The 25,219-nt window shown below is 35.7% G+C and overlaps 1 protein-coding gene across 1 annotated transcript in view; it reads right to left on the bottom strand.

The window, feature by feature from the left end:
* Nucleotides 1–18,380, bottom strand: part of LOC109071283 (potassium voltage-gated channel subfamily D member 1-like) — a 54,473-nt gene extending 36,093 nt beyond the window's left edge. Inside the window, exons 1-2 of the mRNA XM_042761752.1 lie at nucleotides 18,208–18,380; nucleotides 15,464–17,279 (exon numbers count right to left, since the gene is read on the bottom strand). Coding sequence (XP_042617686.1) covers nucleotides 15,464–16,578 — 1,115 coding nt within the window. The 5' untranslated portion in view covers nucleotides 16,579–17,279; nucleotides 18,208–18,380. The remainder of the gene's footprint in view (nucleotides 1–15,463; nucleotides 17,280–18,207) is intronic.
* Nucleotides 18,381–25,219: the final 6,839 nt, after the last annotated feature.

Below are 25,219 nucleotides of genomic sequence, written 5' to 3'. Positions count from 1 at the left end.
ATGTGCGGTATTGTGCCTTTAGATGAGCAGCATCCTGTCCTGAGAAACTAAGATTTCTTTGGAATAAAATGCACCAATGACATATTGACAGTAAGACTGGGAACAAGTGTTTGGAAAGTAAATAGGGTCCATTCTGATTTAATGTTGACGCAAGACAGATGAAATATTGAACAAGTCTTCCAAAATTTATCAAACCCAGCCAAGCTGAAAAGACTCCATACCCTGCAGTTTCAGTTTAATAGATGAAAATTCATTCCCTATTCCGTCATCAGACCTCCATCCATCTGTAATATAAGAATGGACATAAATTTAATTGAGTGAAAAAGTGTCCTTCTATTGAAGATTTGGCCAGAGAAATGCTGAACTAAAAGGAGCTTGAACTCTTAGAGAGAGACAAAAACCAAAGCAATCAAGGATATGAAGAAATTTTGTGAAAAGACTATTTCAAAGAAATATATACATATATTTCGTAGAAATAGTATTTTTATATGAGCACTTTATGTATATATATATATAAATTTTAATTTTAAATTTTTTTTAACTATGTATTTTATATTTACACTGCCATTCAAAAGTTTGGGATCAGTAAGATTTTTTTTTATATATATATATAAGTCTTTAATGCTCATCAAGACTGCATTTATTTAATCAAAAATACAGAAATAAACTGTAATATTTTGAAATATTATTACAATTTAAAATAATGGTTTTCTAGTTTAACGTACTTTAAAATATAATTTAATCCTGTGATGAAAAGCTGAATTTTCAGCATCATTACTCCAGTCTTCAGTGTCATATGATCCTTTAGAAATCACTCTGATATGCTGATTTATTATCAGTGTTGAAAACAGTTGTGCTGCTTAATATTTTTTAGAAACTGTGATACTTTTTCAGGATCCTTTGATGAATAAAAAGTTAAATGAACAGCATTTATTAAAGTCTTTACTATCACTTTTTATCAAATTAAAACATACATGCTGAATAAAAGTATTAGTTTCTTTCAAAAATAATTTTACTGATCCCAAACTTTTGAGCGGTGTGTATATTGTTACAAAAGATTTAAAGTTTTTTTTAAAGATAAAAGATATTAAAAGATTAAAGATATTTAAAGATAAAAGATTTTAAAAAATGCTTTTCTATTTAACTTTTTATTAACCAAAGAATACAAAATCTGAAAATCTCAACTGTCTGCCTTGTTCATACATAAAAATCTACCCATCCCACTACAATTTTTTTTTCATATCAAGTACAGAAAACATTGTTTTGAAATGATAAGACGATGATTAACAAGTTCAGAAACATGTGAACAGTGGCTTCACCGAAACTCAGCACATACAAAGCTGCCTCTTGGCTTTAGATTTACCTCATCAAGTATGTGCGATATTTTGTGATGATTTATTAATGGGAAGTACATTAAAATTACAAGAGAATGGATTGGGAATTCATGTTCTTCCTTCATCCCCTGATAGTTGATTGTTTACACCACTTGCCCCATTAAAAAGCTGCACAAAACCAACATCAGCTAATAACTGCATCTGTATGATCCATATGCTACACTTAAGTCTAATCTCAGTGCTTCAGTTTATGAGCCCAGTGCACAAACAGGAGAACAGTATCAAGAGTTTCATATGCAAAAGCCTCTAAGTACTATCTGGAAATTTTAATCTAAAATAAGCATTTTTATCAGGCTCCTATACTTATAGCCTTTTGCATCTGAACTCTTCATATATATAGACTGTATATATTCCTTTAAATTTGCTTGTGGTGTACATACAAAATAAATATGTTTTTACTTGAACATACATACATGTTGCTCATAACACAAAGCTCAGTCTATTCTCATTTATGGAAACCACATAAAAAATGATGTCACAGCCCATGTTCATCAATGCCTAATTAGGAAATTGACCATTTGTCACATGCAAAGGGTCATATACAACTAGAAGTCTTAAAGGTACGGTAGCAAAAGAAATTTGTATGACCTGTTTCACACCACAGTGTGTGTGTTTGTCCAAATATATATTGTGAACATATTGTGCTGTCCAGGAATGTACAAATTGAACTGATTCAATTAATCCAATTTTAGTACATGCACACACCTTAAAGTCTTGTTTACCCAAAGCTATTGAAATGTTCCAGCTTTTTTTGTCCAGGAGAAAAAAATGTAATAAGGTTTTAAAAGTTAAAAATATAAATTGCCAAAAATATAAAAATCTGAATTTAACAATTAAAAGTTAGGTTTGTTCAGTTATTTTGTTCAAAAGCTTTGAAGCATTGAAATGATGAATTTTCCAACCTTGGTATTTAGGATGTAGATGAGTTTGTTACTTCATGGAAATAGATTTGAAGAAATTTAGCATCACTCTCTCACCAATGGAACTAAATCCTCTGCAATGAATGGGTGCCATCAGGATGCGAGCCCAAACATCTGACAAAAAAAAAATTGAAATAATTCACAAGTAATATAAGTAATCTACATGTTGTGTGTTTGTAATAAACAAATCCATCATAAAGACTTTTTAACTTCAAACCCAAATCCTGGATAGCTTGAGGGAGAGTAAATTTTCAGCTAATTTTCATTATTGGGTGAACTACTCCCTTGAGGTTTAGAGGCAGTAAATAAAAAGAAAATTAAATCTTAACATTAAAAAGTGGGGGGAAAGAGACCTAACATGCTACATAAATTTATTATATGACTGTTTTCAGATATAGAAAGCTACAGTAGGACCTAAAGAAGCATATAAGCCAAAATAAAAAAAAGGCTATTTTGTCGATGCATGGATCTGTCAGGTTTCTCCCTGCACACATGTTGGCTATTGTGCAGACAGTCAAGAACATGCATCAACACTTTAAATTAAAGCTGCCATGGCTGGCCAGGAACATAGGAACACAGTCCAGCCCAGTCGTACATGCGCTCAAAATAACAAAGGTTGCACAGCTGACATTCGTCATGATTACCGTCAGATAGAGCTGAGGCTGTAAATAAAAGTCTTTTCCAATCATGCAGAAAGGTGATAATGGTCTCTGGGATGAGGGGAACTGGCAGGGACTTAATTTGACTCCACACTGGAAGCTGTAGAAACGTCTAATTAAAGATCTATGTACTGCACACATGCGACCAGAGCTCAATGTGCCCGTTAGACTCAACTCTTAAGCATTTTTAGCATATTAGACCATGAACAATTTATACTCAGATAATCCATGTTGCTATGCAAACATGGAAAAAGTAATGATGTCTGCTCATTCTGGAACACAATGAGAGCTCTTGGGCTAAAATTATAAAGTGCACCCCGTTTTAAAGCTGATGAAGTGAACATGTAGAAGCACTCTTTCTCTTTTCTAATACCATGTTGCTCATGAGACCTAAATATAGCAAATATATAAATTTCTCAAGGTATATTTAATTCATAACACATTGTTGCATAATCAGGTCAACACTAAATCTTTGTTCGCAAAATTATGGCTGTTGGTGCTATGATATAGAGGAGACCAGGTCTGGTTGTCACACTTTTTCCTCTAGTGAATATTTCTCCAGATGGGGTTATTTTTCAACGTCTTTTTAATTTTTTAATTATTTATTTATTTTGTATGCACAAAAAATTAGCTTAAAATAAGCAATTCCCGTTCAATTTACAGTTAGATTATGGTTCATTTAATACACAGATTTTTTTCTTCACTCAATGGGGCAATTTGTCATTAAACATGCTGTTGTAAAGTTTTAAGCAAAATTAAACAATAAAATAAATATAAAAACAAAAACTGTAAAAATATGATCAATAAGTTGTCAGCATATTTTTCCATTACTTTAACTCATCAAATAAATTAAAACAATTTCAATTTCATTCTTTAAGTAATACAAGATTTTATTTATTTATTTATTTTGTTTATTTATTACAGTGAAAGTGGCAAAATGTGAAATTTATTAAAATATCAAACTCTTTTGGTCAGCAGAAATTAATGCTAATGTATTATACTTCAGATTACAATACATAAAAGATATGTGGCCACTTGCCTGAACATATTCTTCATAAAAAAAAAAATAATAATAATAATAAAAAAAAAAATTAAATGAAATAAAAATTCTTTGTTACGGTTCTGTATATATTTTGAGTCAAAACTTTCCTGAGAAACAGCCCATGTGACAACTAGTCCTGTACTCTATAAAGTAAAAAAAAAAAAATCTGAAATATCTTTTGACTTCTTAAAAAATTATACTGTTTTCTGACATTACATGCTATTGAAATGCCCGAATGTACATTAAAAACCATATTAAAGTCAATATAAAGGTGGCTCTCTTACAGGTGACATTGAGCTCTGATTTCCCCTCCCAGAACTGGACATGTTTAGTGGGCTATAAATCAAAAGCACAATGAACAATGAACAGTTCTCTAGATGATTAACGTGATTAACTATCAGAGAGAAAATTAATGACTAGTTAATAATGAGAGAAAAAGTAGGAACAGAAATGGGAGTGGGAGATGAACACTGGGTTTGCTAATAAACCAGACTGGACTGGACTGGACTGGACTGGACTGGACTAGACTAGACTAGACTAGACTAGACTAGACTAGACTAGACTAGACTAGACTAGACATAGAATGTTACCAGACAACCAGGGTCTTGAAATGTCTTCCAAACTATAATTTTTTAGTCCAAAAAAATTGGCCCACATAAAGTGATTTTTTCCAATTCAGCTCTTGACCTAAAATGAATTTAACATCCCCCTATAAAAAGGACAATCCCCCTGGAGCAACCTGGGGTTAAGTGACTTCCTCAAGTGCACAGTAGTGATAATTCATGGGTCGTTTCTTGCTCTCAGGGATTGAACACCTTTAACCATGAAACGTATAGGATTTTGGGCAAAGTGATGACAAATTAAAGGGATAGTTCAGAAAAAAAATGAAAATCCTGTCATCATTTACCCTCATGTCATTCCAAACCTGTATGACTTACTTTCTTCTGAGGAACACAAAAGGAGAGAAAAAATAATTAATTTTTGGGGGGTGAACTAGGCCATATCCCTTTAAGAGTTTAAAATCTTATTTTGCATTAAATTTCTATTTCTTAGTCTGATTTAGAATAGAGTGATTCGCTCGTCTCATGGTAATTTATAAAGTGTGACAAAAACAATTTTCTACACAGAAAAAAACACAGGAAGTCATCTGCATCTCTCAGTTAGACAATTATCCATCATATATTCTGTCAAGTGCTCTCACTTGAGCCTCATGTTCGGGAAACTATCATACCACATTTTCAAACTTATACACAGCGGATACACACCTTCACACAGCGCACATGCAGCTCTCAGCGCGTAAATGGATTTGTACTTTCAGGGACCCACAGGTTTGTGTGCGGAACGGTCCAAGGACAATTGATTCCCTTCCAGCACATTTGAGCGTAAGAGCTTTTCTTCATGCAAATATGCTCAGTGATTCAAAGACATGACCTGACGAACAATCCCAGTCTGAAGATCTACGGAATCCTGACCTCACCAACAAATCATAAAAAAAAACATAAAAACTCATTCATAAACATCTACATTATAATTACTACCTTATACATATGAACAATATTGCTTGCACTATCTTGTAATCATCTCAAATCATAAGCATGAGTAACAATTCCTGTTTTTATTCTTCATGGGTATTCTTTTTTTATCATATTTGCTTTATCTCAAAATAATAATTAAGGTAAATTTGATTATTCATCATATGACCCTGTTAAGTGAACGTTTGGAATTGTTAATTCTTATCTGTCAGTACAATGACACATTAAGACCTGCCTGGAAGGCAAGCGGCTCATTAAGAATCAAACATAACAACAGACTCTATGATGCACATGCAAACTTGATACTGCACTTCAGTCTAGTGCCGCAGTCTTCCCTTTCCCTCAAGCTCCTATGGGAAAGGTGTGGACCTCGCCACAAGCACAAGCAAGGGAGGAAATGATGTCAGCTTTGTCATTTTTCTCCACAAAGGCGGTAAATGGGTCAGGCTCATGCACACAGAAGGACCACAGCCAGGGGCCACCTGACTGAGCAGCTATGATTATTTTTGGATAGGAGGGAGGTGTAAGTTGGCCAAATCATGTCAGGAGTGCTGGAGAATAGGAGGGAGCATTTTTGCAACTGCACCACAGAGACAAATTTTGTAAAGAGCTATCATTTCTTACGAACACTTTGATTAAGCAATGCCTCTCGGTATGACAGTTTTAATGGTTTATATACTTGTGATGATTAATCTGGGTCACTGTAACCATAACCAACCTTCACATTCATAGATGTGTCTGATGAGAATTACATGCATGGGAAAAAATATAATCATCTTGTAACTTCAAAGAGTTGGATTTCCTGACCGTGAGTTGACTTTCTGAATGATGTGTTAGCTATAAATCTATGACTCAGAAAGTTCTCCATTATCCCTTGTCCTTCATAAAACACGTGAAAGGCAATGGGAATGTCTATTTGATCTTTCGTTCAATCCCAGTATTGTGACACAAAGCTAGTTCTGATGGGAGTGTCTCATGGCTCTGTCCTGGGCCCGCTATTATTATTACTGTCAAATGGATTTAAAATATCTCCCTCTTCCTGACCACTGACCCTTATCCTAAGATTTACTAAACTACAAGGATAATACATGCTCAGCACCTTAACGCCAAGGATATTTGCACTTGTGTCATCACCTCTGCTGTCTCCGCACAATAAATATGATATTTACATATGACCTTTTGACATTTAATATTCTGTTCTCATGTATGTGATAACCTGCAACCTCATAGGCAAGGTAAAATCAGACCTCTGAAATTTCACTGAATCATTATTCCTTATGCCGTAAAGTTGTTTATCATTTTAAACATCTGAATGAAATGACAAATAATCACCATGGGATACAGCTGAGAGGCATTTTCACTCCAATCCATCATATGGCACCACATGACTCTGTAGACCTCAACAAATCCCTTTATCTGCAGCCAATCCAGGTGTGATCTCTTTTCCCTGTAAGATTATGAATTGCCTGTTATTGTCTGGACCCTGAGAACTGTCAGGAAGCTGGCATGAGTGTGAACTACAGGGTTCAATACAAGTACTTTAAGCTTTGTTCAGACAGGCAGAAAAAAAAAAAAACTTCTTTGGAGTGTCTAAATCAAAATCTGATTAGCCTGGAGAGAGAGAGAGAGAGAGAGAGAGAGAGAGAGAGAGAGAGAGAGAGAGAGAGAGGGAAAATTTAAAATTTAAATGTTCAGACTTTTTGGAGTTTCTTTATCAAATCTTATTAGTTCTTAAGATAAAACATGAATAAATATTAATGCAAAATATAAATAATTATACAATTATATAACAATTATGTTTTTCAAAAATCAGACTTATCTGAATCAGAATATCAGACTCCAATTAGTCTAATATATATATACTTATATATACTTATTTTAATTGACTGCACAAAGTTTAGATTTGATGACTAAATTGGACTGGCAGTATGAAAAAAAGCATTAGAGTTTATGAATCACAGACAAACAGCATAAAAAGACACAAGAAATGGCAAAAATATGTCAAGATGAGTGGCTGGAAAACAGATGGGCTGTTGTGACTTACTCAATTGTGCATTTGTTAGCTTTTGCAAATATACAAACTGTATAATATTTAAAAAATTTTGAGAACTGCAGCCATACAGTTTTAACCAGAAACCACACACATCACACAAAGACTGTGCCATTAAAAAGCTGACAGTATCTAACCTAGATGCAGGAGCTGGAAGTGTGGTGGAATTGGCAGAACATTTCAGACATTGCTTGTGCTTTTAAGAGCAATCTCTACGAGTCAGATAGCCTAAGACACCTGACAGGCACACCATAATTACAGACGGGAAGAGCCTGCAGGCAGCTGATGATATTGGATTTATTCCAGATCAGAGGAGTTCAAATTCATTTGCAGGGAGGAAGTTGATTTGCTTTGATTAAGTGGTTGAATAAATTTACTTAAACATCCATCAGTATATGACATCCCGCTAAATTATAAAACACAGAATGTCAAAAACAAAACAAAATCAAAAAAAGGTCAACAGACTTATCTCTGGAGGAAATAAGTTAAAGGTAGAGTTCAGCCAAATATTTTAATTCTGTCATCATTTACTCATCCTCACACTGATTCAAACCCTTTCTTTTTTTCTGCAAAACACAAAAGTAAATGCGGAAGAATACTGTCAAAATAGAAAAAAAAGCAACATTAAATGACCTTAAAAGCAGTTCATACAAGACTTGCGCTATATTCCAAGCCTTCTGAAGCCATATTTGTGTGAGGAAGGAACCCAAAAGTAAAATCTTCCCTTCCGCTGAACCTCTCAAATCTCATTTGCATTTCTGTATATTCATTGAAAAAATAAGCAGTATTCTCTGCTCTCAAATACTAAGGGTGTGTCCGCTCTCGACATTGCCGTTGAAACCACGCCCACTTACATGAATGCTGCCATCTCTCTTTTAACTGTCAAATACTGATACAACCTGAATGGATGCTCCCTCTAGCAGCTTAATTGGATTTGCACAGCCATGTAATGGTACATATTTGGTAATATGAATTTAGGTGACAAACGTATAGCTAGCAAGCAAACTGTAGGCTGTAGTAATGATAACACGAGTGAGCAGGCAAAAAACTGATGTGCTCTACTTATTATAGTGTGAATGTAACTCCACAATTCAATACTACATAGTTCACAGTCTTAGTAACGTGTTTTCAGCAATATATTTCTAACATTTATAATGTGTTTAGAAATAATTATTTGAATTGCCTTTGCACTGACTTTAAATGCCTCTGATTGTCAGTTGTGTTCAGAAAAAAATCAACAGACATGTCTGTGATTGACTATAGTACTCAACGTTGCAAAAACACATTGTAAATAGAAACCTTTGACCAAATATGAAAAGCCCCGCCCTGCATTTTGATGTGATTGGTTACAAACAGAAAACAGGGGCGATTTCAAATCACGTTTTTTGAGATTGTCTTTGGTAAACTGCAGTTTTAAGGAGAAAATACTCGCAATGGTGCTGACAGATGAATTTGCATATGGTTTGTCTTTAAGCATATTAAAAACACAAGGCAGACATGTAATCAAGTTCAAAAACTTGATATTTACCTTAGGGGGTCTTTAAGTTTTTAACAAAGTGCAAAAAAGTGACTTTTCTGAAGTAAATGTGAATAGTGATTCCTCGGGCAAAACTGCAACAATTCTGGAATGGTGTGACTGTGTGTTGTTATGCGGTTGCTAAGGTGATCTGGATATTTTTAGTTATGTTTAGTTATTTTAGCTAAGCTGTTCTGGGAGTTTTTAGTGAGTTACTATGTGGTATCTAAGGTGTTCTGGAAGGTTGCCAGGGTATGCTTTGACTCACACTCATAAAAGACATCTGACCCATCATGTGAAAATGAGTAAAAATTATAAATCCTTCATTGAACTGCACCATATCCACACCTGAATTCAATCTGTGCTCAGCCAGCATTATCTCTTATGCCACAGTCAAATCCCCTAGCCAATCACAGCCCACCTTTACATGCCAAAAAAACATGTGGTTCCTGCTGCCACCAGCACGAGATGAATTATGTGAACTGAACCAAGACCAGAATCATATTACATCACTAATACATAATTCTGACAGGTCATCAGTCTGAGGAGAAAAAAAATAAAATAATAAAATAAGAGGCCCAATCCCATCACGCAGCCTGACAGCTTCAATGAAGTGATAAGTTGAGTGGTTTCTGTCACAGACATTAGCGCTTAGCGAAGCTGCTGTGAGGTCTCTTGGGTCTTGCATTGTTCAAGGACGACACTTTTCCCACAAGACACTTATATAAGCCAAAAGCAGATGGTGAGTGTGGACTCTAGAGAGGGAAGCTGACACCTTGGGACAACAAGTTTAGTCCTCTTGTAAAGGAACAGATTACCGCTACTCCCCAACTGGAAAAATTTTGAACAGCCCATCACATCTGTTAATGATAAATGATGAAACAAGCAAAAAACATTTAACAAACACACTGTGGTTGTACCATGGTACAGTGACTGAAACTCATTTGAAAACCAATTAATCTGTAAATATTGTTTTAGATTACACATATTTAATTTCATATTTTTGATTGAAAAAACATGCAATTCTATATCTTCCCTAATGTTCACTTTGAGAGCTATAAGAATGTTTAAATGTAGTATATATTCTATGCAAAAAATATAACTGTTAGTGTCAGCGCTGCAGTGCAGTGCACTGTGCACATGTTAGGACATAAGACCTGCTCGCCCACAGGGACCCAAGTTTAAGTTTGACCTGGGTCATGTCCCAGTCCCATTCACCTTCTCTCATCCTATTTTCCTATTTTGTCTACATTCCACTTTCCTTGAAATGAAAGGCCAAAAAAATAATAATAGTAAATTATAAAATATTATGTATATTTATTTATCTAAATAAATAAATAATAATAATAATACTAAGACTACAAATAATACAGATAAGTGTTGCATTAGAATGACATGAAAAGGAAATGCAATTCAAAGAAATTCAACACAGGTAATGCATCTATTTTAATTAATCAGTCAGTCAGTCAGGGTTATTATAGTTAAAGGGATAGTTCACCCAGAAATGAAAATTACCCCTTGATTTACATGACTTTTTTCTTTTAGACTAATACAATTGGAGTTATATTAAAAAAATGTCCTGGCTCTTCCAAGCTTTATAATGGCAGCGAATGGGTGGTGATATTCAGTAGTCCAACAGAAGTCCAATAAACTGTGTCCATCCATCATAAAAAAATGCTCCTCGTGGCTCCGGGGGGTTAATAAAGGCCTCCTGAAGCGAATCAATGCATTTGTGTAAGAAAAATATCCATATTTACAACTTCATAAACCATAATCTCTTGCTTGGGGGCAGTGGCCTAATGGTTAGAAAGTCGGACTTGTAACCCAAAGATTGAGGGTTCATGGCTCAGGTTCGGCAGGCATTGTAAGTGGGGGGAGCTCTCTTCCACCCTCCATACCACGACTGAGGTGAGACCCTTGAGCAAGGTACCAAACCCTCACCTGCTCCCTGGGCACCGCAGCAATATGGCTGCCCACTGCTCCAGGTGTGTGTGTGTGTGTATGTATGTATGTGTGTTCACTACTGTGTGCTTGCACTTGGATGGGTTAAATGCAGAGCACAAAAAAGCCATACGTCACTAACTGTCATACATGTACTCTCGAGAGAGTGGCATTCCAGTGGAGAATGTAGGCGTAACCTCAATTAAGTTGTCTCAACGCTTAATTAAAAACAACAGTTTTACTGATTGAAATTTATATTCTGCATTCTGTTGGTGATCAAATTAAATTTCTTCTTATTTTCTGCATATTTTAAAAAACTCAAAGCATTAACTGCTTCTGCCAAGATCACCTCGTTTACGAGCAGTTCTGTAATTTTTCACACTGTGCTATTGTATCCTGCTTTCTCCCAGGTTGTATTAAATAATAACTTAGAGGGTGCATTAAACATTTAACACAGTATCCAAATGGAACAAAGCAGACATCCAGATGCTGCCCTGTCAAGGTCAAAGGAGAGGAAGCGTAAAGTTTCATATTAAATCCTGGTAATGTAAAGTCCACTCGGTTGCCACCACAGACCGACTAATCGAAACTTGCACTCACTGAAAGTCTCTAAAGAGTCTTTGCTCGCTCCTTTGATCTGCACACATGCATTTCTTTCTGCACATCAAGGCTAAAGCTGAGCGTTTAACTAGCTATCTCCAGAGGGAACATGGCCAGTCAACCCAACCCAGAATAAAACATTACTGGATCAGGTGATCTCTGTGCTGCATCTTTAGAAACACACACAAATGTATTCATTTATTCAATTCAGACATTCATTAACATGCACGCTGAAGCATGCAACCTGATGGAGTTATTTGCCTTTTCATTGCCCAGGATTTCCAAACCACAGAAGTGCATAATTATATTTGGAAAATATGATTATAGGGTTTATAATGCCATATTTCTTTTCGCTCTGTTTTTCATATTAACATATAAATGCAAACAGAAACTACTGAATTTGAAAACTGAACATTACTTTTGCTGTTCCAACATGACTGCTTCCAGATTTGATTTTCTTTGGAGACTATAGAATGGTCACATAGCCGGGTCTATGTAAAAGTAATTAGTTTGAGGGTGAAATGTCACTGATTAGGTTTTGAAGTTGCTGGATGGTGTCACAGACTTATTCTCCAGACACAAACTTCCTTTACATCATAATTTGTTCTCAAATCTCATTTGCATTACCACATATTCAAACGTGCCGGCTACAGTGATTTGACAAAAATCAAATAGATTTTAGAACAACATGAGGGTGAAAAATAATATAATTCTTTTGCTTGTATGTTTTGTTAGTTTAAAAAAGAAATGCAATTGAAATGCAAAAAAAACTTTTACAAAGAAAAAAATTCCTCAAGCAAAAATAAATAAATAAGAAGAAATAAATAAGAAATTCCTCAAGCAAAACTCATGATGGGGGAGTTACCTGTGTTACATAGTATGTGAGTTTTGGGGTGGAGCCATAAAGCTATTCCAAGCTATTATTTGAGCTATTTCAAATATCAGCAGCATTTCTCAGAAATTGCTTAATGCACCTTTAAGGTCAATCAGTTTAAATGCATCCTTGATCATAATTGTACATCAGGGGTATCCAGTCCTGCTCCTGGAGGGCCACTGTCCTGCAAAGTTTAGCTCCAGCCCCATTAAAAACACCTGAAGCTGCTAATCAAGTTTACTAAAAACGTCCAGGCAGGTGTGTTGAGGTAAGTTGGAGCTAAACTCAGCAGGACACTGGCCCTCCAGGACCCAGGTTGGACACCCCTGCTGCACATCTAAACTAGTGAGTTGCACTTGCCTAAACAAAACTACTATGAGATCTACAGGACATTTTGATCTATATGATCATTCGCCAGGGGGAATATCATAAAACTGAATCACTTAGAAACAATACCACACCATATGTCAACAAACCACACAATTTGAACCATCACACATGAAAGATGTGTGACAAAGGTTAAATACTTGTTCAAACTATGAGCAATAGCAACTACTACTAGATTACTACTAATAAGCACATATAGATGCCTTCAAGACACAATAGTCCGCATCACTGCATATATACAGATAGACTGAAACCATAATAGATCAAAGTCTGAACCGCTAACGTTAATGAGAACCATTTGTTTGGAGCTGCTCTTCATGAAGTGAGCAAATCTAATAATATAATGCAGGTTATATATTTAGCTTTCTATAACAGGTGGAAGAAATCATCTTATAGACAGTTCAATATGTACACAATTTCACATAAAATATGTAGACTTCTAGATAGCAACAACTCTGCTCAGTAATCACCATCTTCCTATGATCAACATCCCTGCAGAAAGATTAATGTTTGAAGTGTGCATGCCATTTGATGAAAAACTGCTTAAACCTGATAGCAGGTAATATACATGTGTGTGCGATGATCATGTAAGCAGGATGATGTATTGCTTGGGAGAGTTAATACGCAGCTCCTGACATTTGCACGATAAGCTCAGATATTATGAGTAATATGGTGCTATTTCCTACATTTACATAATGCATAGGAAGAAGTCATTAACACTAATGTGAATGTGATAGCTAAACCTGTCCACTATTGTTACAGACCATCATCATTCGCCCCCTTCCCAAGAGCAACAGAAATGCGGTTGTACCAAATACAAACACAATGTTGTGCATCAAAGTATCCAGTGTATACTGGCTGCAAGTAAAAATAGTATGTGAAACCATATGAAGTATGCAACAATATACATTACAAATACAAGTTTGGATCATAACCCCCAAGTCACTATGATACAAAGTGCAACTGTGACTAGATAGATAGATAGACAGACGGACGGACGGACGGACGGACGGACGGACGGACGGACGGACGGACGGACAGACAGACAGACAGACAGACAGACAGACAGACAGACAGACAGACAGACAGATAGATAGATAGATAGATAGATAGATAGATAGATACTGACTCAGAGAAGCTCAAAATCAGATAGATAGATAGATAGATAGATAGATAGATAGATAGATAGATAGATAGATAGATAGATAGATGGGATATGGTATTTCACTGTTTGTTATGGGTGTATACTGCGCTTTTTGCCAAATGTAGCAGCTCATTCAGGTGTTCCATGCATACAGAAAACAGGCATACTTTGTGGAGTATACTTACAAAATACTGAAAAAATAGCAGTATGGTATGACAGTATGACATTGGGAACACAGCCTACATGTGCTATAATCTACATCACAATACTGTGTAACATCTGAATTATTCTCATTGCATCTGTGTGGGTGTTTTCTACCCAACATCAACATGGAAAAAAGAAACCATATTGAGATATTTTGCAAAACAACCAAATGCTTCAGGACAAAGTTGGAGAAACACACACATATATACATAAAATGACTATGCTTCATCTATCCTCCTCATCCTCTGCTCTGGACCGCAGTGACACAGCGTTCCATTCTTCATCCATCACTCTGAGGGATTAAACTGTATCAATAATCAAGGGAAAACTGGACTCTGTCATTTCTGCTTCCCTAAAGCCTGACAGCAAACCAATGGCCAGAGATGTGGCTGAATACTATTGTGTAGAAACATAACTCATTCACAGCTCAGTTTATAGGTAAATGACTCACTACAGAGAACTGTAAGAGAGGTTTCATGGCATAACTGGAGGAATCAAAGGTACATATACTGGTTTTATAGCCAGGGGTGATTTAAGTTTCACTAAACTTGAAAATTTGCATTTTTTAACATATAGGCAGGTTTCTTACCTAAATGGAAGTGAGCAGAAAAAAACTCACCCTGTTTCAAGAACCATTATTTTTATTTTATACATAAAAATAATAGAAATAATTGTAAAGATTATTAAGTATTTGTTTTATTTATTTACTATTTAGAATTATATATATATATATATATATATATATATAAATTTTTTAAAATATATTATAATAATAACGTTTTTGGTGAGACAAGACATCTTAACAAAAGACTGCTGCAATACTAAACTTGAATGCTGGTAAGCAAATCAATGTTCAGTTTAATCAAACTTTAAAAAAAAATTGCTATAACTTTAAGACATAACCCTGTTCATTCTTCACTGCAAAAGTTTTGTTTGAACTTATATACAAGCACACTGTCAGCATTATAAATGAGCAATGAAGCACTAAGTGGTTTGGATCACATGGGAATTTTCCAGAAAGTTCTTAATGGACCTCATCTAGTCCTTCCTTTGCTTTTTAAATACTACCATGGAACCAGTTTCACTGCAGTCCAAACAAACGCCAGTTGACAGTCATAGAAGACCTCTCTGTGTAGAGAAGACCAATCTGTCGCATATTCAAAACATCACAAGCTGCAGATAAAAAGGGAATGGACTTACCCAAGTGTTGTCATGGTGACTATGGTGTACCAGAAGGAGGCTGGGATGCTGGTGAAGTTGGTTCCCTTGGTGCCTTTCTCGGCGTAGAACATGACGGTGGCAAATATGATGATGGCCATGGTGAGGGAAAACAGGAGGAAGCCCAACTCGGAAGCACAGCTCTTTAGAGTATAACCCAGGATTCGCAGGCCCTGAGAGTGACGCGAGAACTTGAAGATCCGGAAGACGCGGAACACCCTCAGCGTGACGAATGCGCCACTCACGTCCTCGTTCTCAGGCATGACCAGGCCGATGTAGTAGGGCATGATGGCAACGACATCAATTACACTCATGACCGAACGCATGAACTTGCAGCGGCTGGGCGCAGCGAAAAGTCTCATGAGGTACTCAAATGTAAAGATGAGGACACAGGCCGTGTCCATGCAGAAAAATGCCAACGAGTACTTCTCGCCGCATGGCAAGTCTTTCTTGCTGCCTTTGAGGGGTCGGCAGGGGACAGTTTCCACCACGTTTGCTATAACCGAGACGGCAATGAAGAAACCTGTGACATAGTAGAAAACGAGAGCCATGGTGCTCGTATGGGGGTTTTCAAAGGCACGCCATAAACGTTCCCGATGTGTGCTGTCCGGTGGCAAAGGGGTGTCCGTTGCCATCTCAGCCTCCGTGTCCTCGGCTAAACGTTCCTGGTTCTCTTTCTTGCGATCCCTGTACTCTTCCATACAGCAGTCACCAATAATGTCCGGCACGATGCCGTAAAACGCCAGCTCCTCATCGAAGGCCTGAATGCACTCCTGCCTCGGGTAGTGAAGCTTGCCGGTGCGGTAGAAGTTCAAAATGTGCCGAAACATCTCCGGGTCCCTGTCGAAGAAATACTCCTGAGTGTCCTCGTTGAAGAAAAACTCCTTTTCCGAGCTGCCCAGCAGAGTGTCAGGATAGCGGTCCAATGTGTTTTTCCATGTCTGGAAGCGGAGGCCGCTCACATTTACGAACAGGATTTCGTCGTTGCGGCTTTTTTTGTCCACGGGCGGTTTGGGCATGGTTTTCTTGGCCAGAGGAAGCCAGCCAACGGCTGCTGCCCTGGCAAATGGTAACCATGTTGCCACTCCAGCAGCCATGTTTAATTTGGTGGCTAAATGCCGTTAACGAATCAAATACACCAGTGGGAGGAAATGCCTGTCAGTCTTGAGAAGCTTTTCTGAACCTTTTTGGACCAGAAAGAGTGTTTCCAACCTAATCATCCGAGCTGAGGATCTCAGACTAGTTCCTTGATTTGTCTGCACATTTAATATGCTAGGAAAGAATCCTGTGAGGTAAATTGAAGTAGACAAATGTTTTCATTATCTGCTACAAAAACATGAGGCTGTCAAAGTGTCAAAACCATTTGAATCTCAGGATCTCCATATATCAAAAAAGATTCTGAAATGACCCATTAAAATTCATTAGCTCAAGTCTTAATTTGCAGAATGTGGCTGTTCAAAGAATCATTTCAGCCATTTAAAGGGTTAACCCTCTTGGCCATTTCTTGCAGGCTCTGCCGGAGAATACTGATTTGTTGCTGTGCTGTTTCAAATTTTTATTAGTCTGTGATGAGGCTTTTCTGAAGTTAGCAAGAAGACTATTTCTCCTCTACTGCATCCATTCTTTCATTTGAAGGCTTCTCCCTCCTTTTTATTCAATTTCAAGACTCTTGCCTTTATTTTTCTTTCCTTTCTTCAAGCTTCAAGTGGCTACTCAATCTCACAAGAGGCTGAGAAGATTTAAAAAAATGCAGAACCACAGCCACCTGGACTTCACTTATGGACATTCCTTCATCCACCTGTCATGAAACAACACAACAAATCTTTAGATGACATCTGAAAGCAACATGGGATACAGTAGCTACTTTCACCAGCTTGTTTTACGTCAGAGACTGTTAAAATAAACAAGCTTCACAGTCTGTTTATGAGAGCTCTCGCACGCTAAAGTCATTCACACTTTCCACTACACAGAAAACATGTTCCAGTACATTTTACATATATAAAATAGTATAATATACTACACAGTATAATAAATACATTCATAAATTGCATATAAATACATATATATTTATGCTACTTTATAGATAATAAAAATACTTTGCACAGAGAACTATCATTTTTTAATGCAATCAGGCTACTTTTTTTGTGATTTTTGTGTGTGTGTTCAGGTTCACAAAAATCAATATGCAACGTATAAAGTCAATCAATAATGTGTTTCCCCACTTCTAAGCTAATGCAACTTCCTGTTGCATCTAAATGTCTCAGTATGAAGAACCTCCCTAATCCAGAATCAGATTGAAAACCTACACAAACTTTTTAGGGTATCATCACATAACCACACGGTTGCCCTTAAGGGTCTTGTTGGAGGACAGGTGACCCAGCCCAGTCCCAACATAATGCATACAACATGCCCCCACAATCAAAAATCAATAATGCATTACTCTACACCTCCTGCACCATGCGCAAGACCATGCACGTAGAAGATGAACAGTAAATGATGGGACTTTAGCACTAATGCAGCTCTATAGCACAACACATTAACCAACTTATTTTTTGACTTAAACACGTCAGAAAGGGGTGCAAACGCAAATATAGGTGCTCCTAAATTTGCACGTCCCTAAAGTGACTCCCAAAATCAATGAGAGCTGTAAATAAAATGACATAAAAAAGTCAAGCAAGTTGCCAGCAGTAATGATAAGTAATGATTTATCTTTAAAGACTTGTTACCTCTGAGACAGATGAGAGGAGGAAGAGTTCAATGTGACAGAAAGCTGATGAAAGAAAGAAAAAGGCAATCTCTCTGCAGCAGTCCTGGCATCTCACATGCAGCTTGTGAAGGAGTGACCGTAACGCCTAGTCCTCCTTGCCTCCCTCTCCTCTCATCCACTGCTCTGTTGCATTCGTGCGCTGCCTCTCTCTCTCTTTCACTCTCTCTCATTTGCTTGCTCAACCTCCCCACCCTCTTTCTCTCTCTCACTCTCTCTCTACACTTATACACATCCATTTAAAGCTTAATACCTCTTGCAAATGCATCCTGCCCTACAATGGGTCATAGAGAACGAGGCAATAGCTCAGGTTTCACACAACCTGACAATACTAGATCACACAGTCTACTTGTGCCCTTTGTTGCAGCTTACTGCATTCAGACACATCGCATCCTCTCCTCTTTCAACAGATCGTTTCATGTTGCTCCACCTCTCTCAGCAGTGGGAGTAGCACTAGAATTTCATTCTTATTTCAGTTTCCTCAACTGCTGCCATCACATTTCTGAAAGCAGTCTGTAAGGAGAATTGGTATTGGATATACATTATAATTAATTAATTTGTGTTTATTTATTTGCTTACTTATTTACAGTTTGATTGCCAAGCTCTAAAAAATAGAGCTTAAAATTGTATCAATTAATTGTGACTAAACACACATCTACACAAACACACACACACAGACACACACAAACATATATATATATATATATATATATATAATATATATAGGAAGAAAACAGGGTTCCTTGGAAAAAACATATATATATATATATATATATACACACACACACACCACATAAAAAATAGAGCTTAAAATTGTATCAAATTATTGTGACTAAACTACAATAATATGTATATATATAAAAACAGTTTATACAACACACACACAAATCACTTATTTGAAAACAATGGGGTAACGTCTTGTCAAAAATGGTTGAAAATCACTTATTTGAAAGCTTCTGAAATGCTTCAAAATTGTTTGTAATGGCATATATATTATTTCAAAACTAATGTTCAAATTGTTAAAAAAAAGCAAAAGCAGCCAAGAAGTGTACATACATTGAAAACCCATATCAGCCAACCACTATAGTTTACATTCACAAACTGTTCTTTAGTCTACATACTGTATTATTCATGAGGACAAAGGCTGAATTCAGCAGCCTGACACTCATTCGTGTAGCATTTATAACAAATGTGCTTTCCACTGCTGTCATGCGAATGCAACACACATGCGACTGGGGTCTCCGATGGCTTGTTGTGCTCCACCTAAAATAGAGGGATTTGATCACATTGGTATTTATATTTATATCTGTTTACCCTGTGGAATTAACCATTTAATGTAATGGCATACTGTACACGCATGCACGTAAACATTGTCTGGTTTCAATTATAGAGCAGGCATTCAATTTCTCAGCGAAGTGTCACGGTGGGGACAGCTTGACAAGATGTGCAATTCCATTTGTAGCCACTAGTGGCGCAAAAATTATACACATCACCTCCATGATGCATTTATAGACTCTGTTGGCATGTCAATCCTTTCGATCAAACCTTACTTTAAAATGAAACACTCTCTTGGCCTACTTGAGCAAAGAAACAGTTGCTACTGTAATTCCCAGTGATAGCATTTGTTATGAGGATTGAGTTTTCAGGGCATAATGATTGATTCTGTGGAAATATTGCAATTTCGATATACAGGTTGAAAAAATAGGCAGTCTCACATAAGAGGAACTCCAGCACACTGGAATAGAGTGAAGTAAGCCAAGATGATGGCGGAATTGATTCCTGGATGCTCAAATCAATGGATGTGTTACAGCTGGAGTCTTCAAAGGAATCCTGGGAGCAAAACAGGTCAAGAATGCAAGAGGTTAGTTTAGAAATAAAGAGAACAGAGCTGTGTTAGTGTTATCGTGCATTATAGTTGCATGCTGTCTTAGTAAGAGTAACAAATAACTGCAAAATATGCTGCAACTCTTTATTTTAATTTAGATGTTTAGATTTGCACATTGTGCATCATCAGAATGAGATTATTACAGACTAACTGATGAAATTTTGCTCCATGTAGGGACACATCGAGAACAGAAGAGCAGTAGTGCACGGAGTACAAGAGCAGATCTGTACAAAAACATCAATAATTCACTGATTTTAGAAAAATCATCTGTGTTATGAAAGCAATGAGGTCGAAACCCGGATGAAAGATGAAAAAGAAAAGAAAATGAACAGGACCTCAGGTTTGTTTGTATTTTGATGAGTAGATTTAATTTCCAAATCTTCAAGTTTCCACTTCCTGTCAGTCTCATGGTCTCTGAAACAGTCAAATGTTTGCATTAACTAAAGAAAACAGATTGCTCATGCGTTCAACACACTGTCATATTAATGAATGACAATGTTATATTAACTGGGCTTGTTTTGTGTATTTTTTACATCTAATTACCCATTTTCTCTGCATTTACAGTCACAGTTTATTGGATGAATAGTTTACCAAAAAATGAATCTCTTCTACTTTCTGTCTTACCCGTAGAACATTTCTGGTAGAAATGCTTATCTAAGTAAAAAAAAAAAAAAAAGGACTCCATCAACACCAATAATTGGTCCAAATGACTCTTGCACTTAAGTTCAAGTTATCTGAACTCATTTGATTGCTCTGTGGGAAAATAAGAACAACATTTATGTCTTTATTCATTGAAAATGTGTCTCAAATGTAATATATATTCAATGCACTTTTAGTCCTTTTTGAAGCTTGACAGGCTGGGTTCACTGCAACTTACTTCAAAATTCCTTCTTACATGTTCCACAGAAAGCCATCAATTTTATCAATTCAATCCACAATCATTTATTATCATTCTCTTCTTTATAAGAGAAACAACAAAAACACAACACTGAGTTAGTTGCTCCACACATAGAGAAATGAATTATTGTTGGAGAGGTTGGAATTACAGTGAGAGCCGTTGCGTCATACTTCTGGAGTCTTTCTATGAATGATTAAAGAAGATGGGGGAAAAGCTTTCCTCCAGGTCTCTCCACTTTACTGCAATACTTCACTCCACAATGGAGGCCAAAATACTGTAAGACGCTAACAAATGTGCTCTAAATGTATTCTGAATGCAACTGAAATGTTTATATATCTCTCTGAAACCCACTGCAAAGCAAATTACTTTTTAAAGCAATTAAGTAACACCCATTTTTCAATAACTATGGCTTACAAACTACATATAACAGCAGCTCACACTCTAAAATGTATCATAGCAGAGTGATAAGAACATTTATACGAGGGCTGCTCTGAAATGAACATGGAAAGCTTTTATAGAGGTGTGGTGCTACTTTGTTGTAAATGTGTATTTTTCATACCTTATAGGATGTCAATGAAGTGCAGGAATAGTTCAGGGACATTAGAATTTAGACATCATCCATATCATTAATGGATGTGCACAAGTTCGACATATTACACAGGTAAGGTTATAAGGTCGAGCTAAATTGCACTTTGGGAAGCAAATACTCCAAATCCAGATTACTGTCCATAATATATTTGTGTGGCGGTCAGAGCATCAGTGACGATACTATTGAGAAATGAAATGTGAAAGCTCGCAACTCAGAAAGGGTAAAAATTCTGCCAACTTAACAGTTAAAAGCCCTGAATATGGGATTGGGAATGTGGTCGAGATAGCATTTGACAGCACGTGTTTAAAATTCAGAGCACAGCCTTCTAAATCTACTAGTCCTTTGAGAAGACAACCAGCACAACACTGGATCCATTTATGCGACAACTGCAGAAGTCAAGCACTAATACACATTCAACACTCACCCTATAAAGTCAGACTGTCCTCACCGTCGCCAAGATAAATATTAGTAACAGAGACAAGAAGCAGCGCCAGTATAAAACACAGCTTAAAGAATGCTAGTGAAGTGTGTTGGTTAGTGGAATGTGTTTTGAAACAAGGTACAGTCGTACTTGACTATATATTTATGTCATTCTGAACTGGTGCTGCTTGTATATTACCCAGAATCCCACAGCAAAAATCCTTTTTCACTTTGATAAACAGCCAGTGAAATATTCTCACATTAAATGATATTTTTATGCCTTCAGAAGGATTCAATCTAAATCAATGAAAGTTATGATACAATCTTTTATATAGTCTTTTTATTACAACTATTTATATAAAGACTAAAAGAGATTAAAATGTGACTGTATAAAATGGCATGTGATACAGCGATTAAAAGCAGCAAATTTATAAATGTCAATTGTTTTCAATGTATAATGACTCAAAAATATTTCATGTATTTATAGCCTAGAAATATTTTAGATAAGTCTATGAGACAAACGTTTATATAATTTTTGTGCGTGTGATTTTTATGGTAATGTTATATGTGGTATTTTTAATTTATTACATTTATATAAAGAGTAAACGAATAAAAATGTGACATTAAAATGCCATGTGATTAAGTGGTTGAAAGCAGTAAACCTACGTATGTATAAATCTAAGTTTTCAACTTATAGCATATAAATATATAACATATCTTAGATGGGTCAGTATGACAAACACTTATGATACAATGTTTTATATGTTTTTGTTATTTATTTATTACAATTATTTATATAAAGACTAAAAGAATAAATGTGATATATGAGTGGTTAAAAGCAGTAAACCTATGTATAAATGTAATTTGCTTTCAACTTAAAACTCTTGTAAGTCATAAGTCAATAAATACCTGCTTGGTTACTGCTAAACTCACTTGAATTTCTTCTGTATCATCATATGTGACATTAGAAAGCTGTGGCATTATATGATTTAAAACAAAAATAACTCAAAACACACAGCTAGAACTATTATACCATATACAATATTATGTAAATAGAATTAGTAATGATGATCTGTGCACTAAAACAGAGATACAAATCTGAGTTTGACCGGCAGTATAAATTTAGCCACCAATAAAATGAAAGTGCATCTTGAATAAAAGTTTAATCTCTGCTGCAATGCTGCTGGAGAGTTTCTCTCTGCCCTCCAAATCCATCTAATTGATGGATGTGTGTAGTCCACACTTTTATGCAGATAAAAAGCACCAGGCCTGCTGCAGATGTTATTACAGGGACTGTTATCATGTGCTGTGAATGAGCGATGGGTGGCACCGAGGACTCTGGGGTGCAGGGGAACACATAAACTTTCGCTTGCTTGTCACATTTTTACCTCTCTGAAGGGACTCTTCATTCAAGGGCCGGCTCTTTACACAAGCACTGTTTGCTTGTCACAGGAAGCTTTGCTAAAGCACAGAGCATTATTATTTATTAACAGCAAAAAAAATATTGTTTTTAAATAAAAATCCATAAAAATAACAACATATTGAAGCTTTCAGAATATATATATATATATACATAAATTAGCATACACACACACACATACACATATATATATTTATCATTATAATATACACCATGTACCATTAATATAAACCATCATTATAAAATAGAGGTACATCTATAAAATTATAATTTACAATTATTTTTTAGAATTACGTAGTTGTTTAAAATGTATTTTCTAATGTATTTTTATCATTTATCTATTTATACTCATTTCATATTATATAAATCTAAAATTATTATACAAATAATAAATGCATTATTGTTATTGTTGTTGATAATAATAGCAATAATAATAATAATTTTCTCTTTAGATACACTTTCAAATTATGGTAACTAATTTAAAAAAATGCTTTAACTAAAAAGTTTTCTTACTACTTCCTTACTATGTCTGCTAAATGAATAAATGTAAATACAGTAAATATACTTCACAGTATAATAAATAATATGTGCCTCTTATAAACAGTGCATAATGCCTTCACAATTTTTCCTATAATTTTTATTTTATATTTTGATGACATAACCAGCTAATACCAGTTTACCAAAATTCACCACAATGCTAGCATGTTCTTTGTGGTTGCCATGTGGTAGCTAAGCTGTTCTAAGTGTTTTCTTAGCAAGTTGCCATGTGGTTATTTTCATATTCCCATCAAAAGACAAATCTCCAAATCGCTACACTTTTCTGGTCTTCATGTGCTTCCTTCAGATTACATAATAGGAAAGAAGATACATAATTTGAGGGGTTTTTTTAATGTACGCATGATTTCTGAATGATCACGTGACACTGAAGACTGGAGTAATGATGCTGAAAATTCAGCTTTGCATCACAAAAAAATGAATTACATTTTCAAATATATTTGAATAGAAAACTCTCATTTTGTTGTAACAAATGTTCACAATGTTACTGTTTTTACTATGTTTTTGGATCAAATAAATGCAGCCTTGGTGAGTATAATAAATAGTTATCATCCAAACTTTTTAACAGTAGTGTATGCAGCACAAGGTGCGATGCAATACATGCAAAATGCAATACTGAACTTTGTATGATCAGAGGATCTGAAATAAAATCATTATTCATTAACTTATATGCTGGCAAAAACCAATAGTGATTTTTGTACGATACCTCATAATATGAACAAAGCGTAATAAGCTAGCATAAGAGATGATGTACATTCTGGGATGCTGGGATATTTTACAGAAGGCTGTGCAGATAAGCTCCCTGCCTAATAACATTTGATGGCAATATTTCCGTTATTAATGGTAAAGCAATGGAAAGTGCTTTGAGTGCAACTCTACAAGATAATTTAGAAAAAAACAACAACCAGAGAAAATTAAAACAAAACTTAGGAAAGTAAAACTCTATAAACTTTAGCTCCATTCTTTCGCCTAAATGTGCACATTAACTTCAGAGAGAATGCAGAAAAACAAGACATTATTGTCCTTCGCATTTATTCTTAGTATACAGACTAAGTTGCTAAAGATGTTGGTTCTAGTTGCCATGGTTCAGATCTTTCTAAGAGAACAAGGGTTATTTCTTCTCCAGTGATTCAGATGTTTTATAATGATGTACATTAGCAGGTTCAAAACACACACACATACTCCTCTATACTGACTCTAGAGAAAA

The sequence above is a fragment of the Cyprinus carpio genome, chromosome A8 (assembly GCF_018340385.1).
Source record: "Cyprinus carpio isolate SPL01 chromosome A8, ASM1834038v1, whole genome shotgun sequence".
Lineage (NCBI taxonomy): Eukaryota > Metazoa > Chordata > Actinopteri > Cypriniformes > Cyprinidae > Cyprinus > Cyprinus carpio.
The sequence above is the reverse complement of the archived record's forward strand: the minus strand, read 5'-3'. Positions and strand labels throughout refer to the sequence as shown.